Source organism: Notothenia coriiceps, unplaced genomic scaffold (genome assembly GCF_000735185.1).
Source record: "Notothenia coriiceps isolate Sejong01 unplaced genomic scaffold, NC01 NC01_scaffold00037246, whole genome shotgun sequence".
In the NCBI taxonomy this organism is placed as follows: Eukaryota; Metazoa; Chordata; class Actinopteri; order Perciformes; family Nototheniidae; genus Notothenia; species Notothenia coriiceps.
In genome coordinates, this window is record NW_011369947.1 from 8124584 (window position 1) to 8133140 (window position 8557).

General features: G+C 38.8%; 1 protein-coding gene across 1 annotated transcript; it reads left to right on the top strand.

Moving 5' to 3' along the window:
* Positions 1 to 1281: 1281 nt before the first annotated feature.
* On the top strand, positions 1282 to 4451 carry LOC104966360 (homeobox protein CHOX-CAD). Its single transcript, XM_010795548.1, has 3 exons — positions 1282 to 1618; positions 2920 to 3068; positions 4266 to 4451. Exons 1-3 carry the CDS (start codon positions 1282 to 1284, stop codon positions 4449 to 4451), a joined length of 672 nt encoding a protein of 223 aa, XP_010793850.1.
* Positions 4452 to 8557: the final 4106 nt, after the last annotated feature.

The window sequence follows — 8557 nt, forward strand, 5'->3', positions numbered from 1 at the left end:
CCATTGCATTTCCTAATAAGTGTTTGATATTGCACTTTCCCTCATGCTCAGGCCTGTAGCACTTTTCTCTCCATTAACATGCTTCATGCTAACAGCGGGAAGTTGATGAGTGTTCTAACCAAGATACTGACATTAATCTTTGATGGATCTTTGGTAGACTCAGAGGCAGAAGGGCTCTATGTGTGAAATACATAGAGCATATTATTAATCTTATACATTTGGAACAGCAGGCCAGGTTTGTATATTTGCAGGACTTCAGATTTCTTAAACAACCTGCCTGTATTTTGCTGCCCTCATGTGGATGTTTTAAGCAGGAATGTAGTGTAAAATAAACCTACAAAACTTCATAATATCACTTAAAAAATGTTGGCAAACTTATTTGCCACATATTTGTTGTTGACTTTATAGTGCAAAGTATTGGGGAAAGTTTTATCTTCAAAGGGAACTAATGGAAAGACAAACACCTGTTCACCTCACTGACCAACCTATAGAATAATAATGTCCTAAAATCATATGTAATCTCTCATGTCAATGACACATGTTCTTTGTGAGCATTAGTCCTTTAATGTGACAAAGTACAGTTATGAGGAACTTATTATTTCCTTGAATATGTCCATGTTATGCCTCTTCCATACATTTCACAGGCAAATATTGTACTTTTCGTCCCACTACTTAAGTCTGGTAGCAACAGTATTAGCAACAATACTTCACAGAAAATACAATTATTTAAATCTAAAGAAATATGACATGCAATTTGAAGATGTGTTTGCATGGTGTGGCAGTAAGACTCATGACATTACATACAATATATATATATATAATTGTTATTATGTATGTGTACATAGGTAAGACTTTGAAAGATCACATTGTAGTATTTTTTTGCACTCATGCCACCATTGAGCCAACTCATATCTTGATTTACAATCTGTGTGCTGGTTATCACATGATGAGCCCTTCACGTATTGGAAATGACGGCCTTATCAAAATGGTCCGCCGGGGCAGACTGGGTAAATGAGGGTCAATGCCCTCACCTCTCCAACAGGAGAACTGGCAGGTGGGTCTCAGGTAAGACGTGACGTCACAATGATACTTTTGAACTCCTAGGCAGTAAATCTATAAAGGTGTGTAGTCTTACTGCACAGGTAGCCAAACCTTGGACTGAAGTGAAAACAGAGCTCCAGAGGCTGCAGGGATAAACAAGGAGGCCTAACATGCGCAGGTAGTTCGATTCGCCGAGGTCTAACGAGAGAGCCCCCTTACCTGTCGCACCAGGACACCGGCATGTACCCCAACTCGCAGTCGGCCAGACACCCGGCTCAAACACTTTCTTTGAACAGTCAGTACTTTCCGCCTCCGTATGACTTCACCGGGTTCCATCACGTCCCGGGAGTCGGGGACCCGTCGACAGGTGCCTGGAGCTCCATGTACCCTCCCCGGGAAGAGTACGCGTACAGCTTCCCGGGGTCAAGCCCCAGCAGCGCGGCGCAGGCCAGCTTCTCCTCCCCGGAGCTGAGCGGCACGCCCACCCATGCTGGAGGGGGGTCGTTCACCCCGTACAACTTCATCTCAGGACAGGAACCCTTCGGTCCCAAGAGGAGACCACATGAAACCGCTTCAGGTGAGACTTCAATACCTACCATGGCGCTATTAAGGCCTATTAAATGCTGTGTGATAATAGAACACTGTATTTGCCTATGATTAATAACCCATAAAAGATATCATCATCATCTTCATAGTCATCCATGTACTAATTAATAATACTACAATCATAAGACATAATTGAAACATGAAATGGGACACGCCAACAAGCTTCTAAAGCATTATATATCATTATTACTAATAGAATTGGGATAGTGCCTTTATTATTTAGAAACATTACCACTCTAAAAACATAATTTATACTTTAAAGAATTCAATTTTTAAACTAAAATAAATTTAAAAAAGTTGTGAACAAACATGTTGTGGTCTGCCTTGGATCACATCATATCTTCATTGGCCAGGAAATGTGACAGGAAAATCCTCTAGATAAAAAAGGTTCTCAAACTTTATAAAGCATTACTTTTTATAAGATAAGATACTTGTTTCAATTTCAAAATGATGACAAACTTAACCCCTGGAGTTCAGTGGGTGTTTAGATGACAGCAATAGTAAAACGCATATTCATAGACAGGAACACATTCAACACGTAGAGTAAAGTCAGACTGACTGCACACACACATTTATCATGATTTTTTCGCCTCTCCCTTCCGCCAGCATGGCTTGAGATGTCAAAGCAAAGCTAACAGTGGCGGCCGTGAAGTCTGGAGAAATGTCCCTCCCCACCCTCTCTGTCCACTGGGTGGGTGCAGAAGAGTGACAACTTAGATAACAGGTGCATTACAGGAACTCAGCCGAAAGCAACCAAATATCCTCCACGTGTGTGTGTGTGTGTGTGTGTGTGTGTGTGTGTGTGTGTGTGTGTGTGTGTGTGTGTGTGTGTGTGTGTGTGTGTGTGTGTGTGTGTGTGTGTGTGTGTGTGTGTGTGTGTGTCTGCCTTGATCGATGCTGTCACGTGGTCAAGATTTTCGATCAATAACTCTGACTCACCCTTTTCTTAAGAGTGTGTATGTGCGTATGAATAGCTGCCTGTGTAAACACCTATGTAAACACCACTCACAGGGATAAGGAGAGCCACTGATGCAATGCAGTGGGGAGTCTTTAGTTATAGTTAGCGTGATTAATAGAGTTGATGAGGCTTTAAGTGGCGCCTGAACTTGAACATGGCACCAGACGTCTTCAAGTTAGTCATCTGTTTGGACGTATGCACGTGACTCACTGACATTATCATGTTTTACTCACCTATTTATTTACATTCACTAAGTCAATCATCCACATTGTATTTATTGTTGAACTAAATCAGGGTTGTTTTGTGTGATTCAGGAACCAAGACTCGCACTAAGGACAAGTACCGGGTGGTTTACACTGACCAGCAACGCCTGGAGCTAGAGAAGGAGTTTCAGTTCAACCGCTACATCACCATGAGGAGGAAGACCGAGCTGTCATTGACATTAGGCCTCTCTGAGAGACAGGTGAGAGAGGAGTGAGTTTTCAGCTACTTAAATATAGAGGCTTCCTGTTGTTATCTGTTTGGTATCATACTGAACTTAATATGCTTGGGTTAAAAATGACTTTTAAAGGAAGTCACTTTGGACTTTAAGAAATTGGGATGTTCATTGTCATATTGTCTAAAACTTTAAAGACTATTAATTGATTTATTTCGAAAATAATCTGCAAATGTAATCGATAATACAAATAATAGTTAGTTGCAGCCCCAGTGTAGACAGACCGTCTTTCTGCAAACTCTATCGGCCGGGGAATGCTTTGAAAAAGGACCGAAAGACTTCCTTTATCCAACTATATAAATCTTAATGTACATAATTTGATATTTGAAAATGCAGCATAAGCTAGTGTTTATACCAGACCGAACAAACTGCAGCACCAACACCCTGGATGATACTGTTCTTCTTTCAAATTATACTTACTTTCAGTCTGAAGACTGGGTTGAAAACTAAAAAAACAAACGATCACAAGTAATTCAAAGGAACTTTAAGAAAGAAGGTCTATTTTTAGACACACAATCTAAGAAAATAAGCTTATTCTGTAGTACCCCCATGGTATGGCTATTGACAATGTAATTCCTAAAAAAACAGCTACTCTTACAGTACATTACATTTGGTCCATGTTTTTGCCTGGTGGTGTATTGTTTTTATTGCTATACATCCTTTAACAATCCCATTTGTAGACACCAGCTTTAGAATAAACCTCTTTAAACCATAATGTTATGTGGTCGAACAAAACATCTGATACAAGTAGTGTTAATATCCTTTATCTTGTCAAACCACTGTTGAGTGCAACAAAGTAATTCTAGGAAAGAAGGAAATTACTGAACTTGCTGCTCATTAACAGACATTAGTCTCCTTTTCATTGTCTTTGGATCAGCTCCAGACTTTAACAACACAAGTTTGAAACTTCTTCTTTAAGAGAGAGTAGGTCATCTTCTCATATATTGAATGAACTTTTCAAGTTGGTTCAAATAATATATTGGACTTATTAGTTTAGGTGATGTTTCCAGAAGTATAGAAAAATACAAACAAAAAGCTAAATCCAGTGCAAGTGGTCAAAGACAACACACTCGATAACAGCTAAAGACAGAAAATACAACTCAATAGAAAGTCAAAGAACACATCCTATTCCTAATCAATATGTTTTTGATCCTGAAATCCTAGGTGAAGATTTGGTTTCAGAACAGACGTGCCAAAGAGAGGAAGATAAACCGTAAGAAGCAGCAGAACTCTCAGCAGGCCTCCACAACCACCCCCAACCCGCCTGCTCAGGGTGGGCCCGCTGACTCCCACATCCCCACCAGCCCCAGCAGGAACATTTTGTCTGACACTATATCAGAGGAATACTAGGTGGATTTAATATGAAAGACTTATTCAGCATGAAATATGTACATAGCGTTGTTGTGTTTTATAATGTTACCACAGATTGAATGGCGATGATTCGCATCAACATGATGTCTTAATGCTGCACCTCATGCCTTTCACAATGACAAGCACTACATGTCTGTTGCACTGATCGTTTTTTGTGGGCTTCTCAAACCACTAGTCTTTAGCGTGTTCATATCATTTTTAGAACCACAATACTCAATTTAGGACAAGAGTCACTGAATATCCTTGCACTTGGGAAACGTGCAAACCATCTTTAAGAAAGGTTTTTTGGTTGATAAGTGACAATGCACTTATGGTCAAGTATCTGCTTCATGAGTAAGACAATAAGTGGAACGCTAAATCTGTTTAATTTGACTTCATTTAAGGAATTATGTCTCAAAATCTCTCTAGAGCGTTACAATTATAATGTGGCTTTTGACCAAATAAAAAGGGAATTACAATGATGCTTAATTTCTCTTCATTAGTTTGAATGAGCACAGAATGGAAAATAATGTGAAAGACGGGTAAAGCGTAAACGTGTGATGCCAATTTTCAACATCCCTTTAATGTTTCTGTTGAATTATTTATGCCGGATTTAACATGGGAATAGATCATTACAATTATAAACAAATGGGTTACATTAAGGGATGAGAAAGCAGCTGTATATGATGTAATGGAAAGGGTTGATGCACAGAAACATTAAGAAATGTGTCGTCAAACAAGTTTATGATGAAATGCAGTTAAAACCTTTTTACTTTTTACTTGAAGCAACTTGTTTAAAAATAGGCTGTTGAATAATTTGTTTGCCACTTCCTGAAAAACAGCTTCCACATGCGTTATGCTCTATCGACATTGCTTTGTCAGAGTATTTGAATTATAAAAGTCACTGCTTATCTAGTCTTTTGGGACCTACAGTATGTATGTATGCAAGGCCGGATTAGTACCTCCAGGGGCCCCTGGGCACTGAGCACTCATGCCCCCCCCCCCAAACCCACGTACCAACAAGTAACACCACGCCTACCCAATCCTACCAACATGACCAATATTTAGAATTTTCAGTCAATCTGGCATGTCAAATCGCACACCTATTTGTCAGAAGCAGGGACATAGCCACATAGTTCAACCAAAGTAGGTTTAGCCTTTTACCCTTTCAGTCAAAAATCACAAGACAAAGATACAATGGATAAGATCTCAAGACAGTGTATGGCTCATAATGTCTATTATATCTATAACTATGTATTATGTCTATAACTATGTAAATGTATCCTTTAAATATAATGTATGATGTCCTTTATTGTTTTATGTTTCATGTGGAACCTATATGCTGCAGGTCTCCCTTGAAAAAGAGATCTATGATCTCAATGGGACCAATCTGGTTAAATAAAGGTTTGAAATGAAAAAAATGAAAAGAAGACCTAGGTAATATCAATCAAAACCTCAGAACAGCACCCCACTTAATGCAAAAATATGACTGGCTGGCTGTACAAGTACACGAGGAGTTCTATTTGTCACAAACATCGAGAGTTACAAAAGTAAAATATGTAGTGAAATTGTGTGGTTGCTCAAGGGTGGGGCTGTGATTCGGCTATACACCCCCGCCGCGTAGTAATAAAGTTTAGCGCATACATAGTGAGACCTACAGTACAGAGACCTACAGTAATTGGACCCTATGGAAAAGCTGTGTTATTTATGGCGAAGAGTGAGTGTCATTTAAAACAATGTATGATGAGTGAGGTTGTGCCCAAAAAAAAAAAAATAAAAAGAATTTTTTTTTTTTTTATCTTGTCACTGAGGGCCCTCTTTGCTCAAGGGCCCCTGGGCACTTGCCCAGGTTGCCCATATGGTTAATCCGGCCTTGTATGTATGCAATGTTAAAGTATGAACTACATTTACATGTTAGCAAAACGAACACATGTTTAGATTTGTTTGTGTTAGTTAGATTTTCACTTAAAAAAAGGAAGGTAACTTATGTAGCATGTAAATGTACTGCTGACCACAGGTGGCTAGAGATTGCAAAAACAATCGTTTCGAAATGAAGTGTTATGCCACCAACTTTGTGCAACTCACCGTGTATTTATATACAATCATCGTGGTGCAGCGTCTTCTATTTCAGTAAATCACAATAGTGTCTTTGTATGTTCAAAAGTGAAGCCACGTCATGCCGAGTGCATTATGTTTTTTCCGTTCTTTAGCATTGATCTGTGTGTCCATCTGCTTTTTACTGCACAACTATCTGACACAATCACACACAGAAAATCTTCATGATGAGTTTTTACAGCTAATGAGGAAGTGTAACCTTTGTGAAAAGCTGTACCTGCCTACGACATGACTCAAAACTATTAAATTCATGGAATTACATGACGAGATGAACTGCGTTTTGTACCATAATTGTTTATTGAAACATACAATAATACAGGCTGTATTACAGGATGATCTTTTCAAAGAAACCTATATATCTCCAAACATCAATTTCTTTAATGAGCACTCTTCAACATTAACTATCTGTATGTACACATACCCAGTAAGTACTCTAACATCAATAATTTTGAATCACATGATTCTTTCTCTGTAAAAATAGGTAATACATTATTTGAATATGAAGTTATAAGTCAGCTTCAGTACATCTTCAATCAAAAGCTGACTTACCCATGATTAAACATTTGGCACCAACCACCAGTTTTGGTTTTGTAGTTACTGTCAATACATTTGGCATGCCAGGGTCACATGAATGGACATTAACTATATCACATGGTTTTTATGAGGGAAAATAAAAGTTTCATCGTGGTTCAACCAAATGTTATCCATCGTTTGGTTGCGCTGCGGCCTAATCTTTATTTTAACTATGTTATTCACATATTAAAAGCATTACAGGTGCAACAATACTCACTGACATCGATACGTTTTGGTATCTGTTCAATCATTGTATTGAACAAAGTCTTTCTGGCTGACAAACAGGACTGGATTGTTTGAGCAGTTTTATAACACTTCTTGTATGTTGTCAATTATTTGCTCAGAAGATTATGCCAGTCAGAAGTTCAACTGTGTTTCAACAAGAGGGTTAAACAAAAATAATCATCTCAGGGTTGTTTAAGGACGCTATCATGAACCATAAACACCAATTTTATGGCTCTATGGATCAGCTGAACGGTAGTGCCTGGTTGTTAACCTTTAACCTCAGGCTATCAAACCAAACCAAACCTGTAAACTCTCTCTTTGAAAAGAAAATATATCCTACATTAACATAGGAAAACATAGTTGATTATAGCCCTACTCACGCTATAAGAGCATAAGTAGGGCTTGAAGAAGGAGAAGCCTAACACATGAGACTCAGCTAGCTGAAGCCTTCCAATATTGAAATATTGATTCTGCCATTTTTGCTGTTTATGGTTACATCTTGTGCAGTCGAGCACACCCTCCGTTAGGTTGAAGCTGCCGAATGGTTAACTTGAGGCAGGAAAAACCAAACAAAGGTCTAGGGGGGAGGAGGGTTGGCCGCATGAGGGGCGGGGTAGCTAGATGAGCGTGTGCATTAGGGCAAAGTTACTTCAGAGAATCATGAGCGCATTGTGATGTGCCTTTATCTAATTGTTTTGGTAATGTCTATAGATGTTATTACGTATTCTTGTCAGAAAAATGGATGCATAATTAGGTGGTCAGAGCTAACCCCACCACTGCCAGGGCCAAATGCTATACAGGTTAAAATGTCTTAGCATTCTTGTCTGTTTTAAGTGTAACTGAGACATTTAGATTGGTTGAAATCAAAATATGGGTTGTTTTATGTGATTAAAGCAACCTATTGAAGGGTCAAGTTTGTCGCTCTCACGCCTGTACGGCGGCTCCCCCTTAGATGCTCATACAGGCTAAAGAGAACGATAAGGGGCCGCCTCTCTTACAGTACTGTTTTACTGTGCCTTGCTCATGGCACAGAATGAATACGAAAATGATGTTAGACATAGAAGAGAATGTGACAGGTTAGAAATTACAAAAGTACAATACAATGGACGTTGAATATTTAAACAGACTTACATTTTTTATAAAGACATATTGTTACTCTCCTCGTCTATTAAATAATTGATATATATAGGAGC

Bases quoted from the DNA above. Each gene is read 5' to 3' on its own strand.
- LOC104966360 (XM_010795548.1), top strand. From the start codon at position 1,282: ATGTACCCCAACTCGCAGTCGGCCAGACACCCGGCTCAAACACTTTCT. The intron at 1,619-2,919 runs GTGAGACTTCAA...TGTGTGATTCAG, and splicing joins ACCACATGAAACCGCTTCAG to GAACCAAGACTCGCACTAAG. The intron at 3,069-4,265 runs GTGAGAGAGGAG...CTGAAATCCTAG, and splicing joins TAGGCCTCTCTGAGAGACAG to GTGAAGATTTGGTTTCAGAA.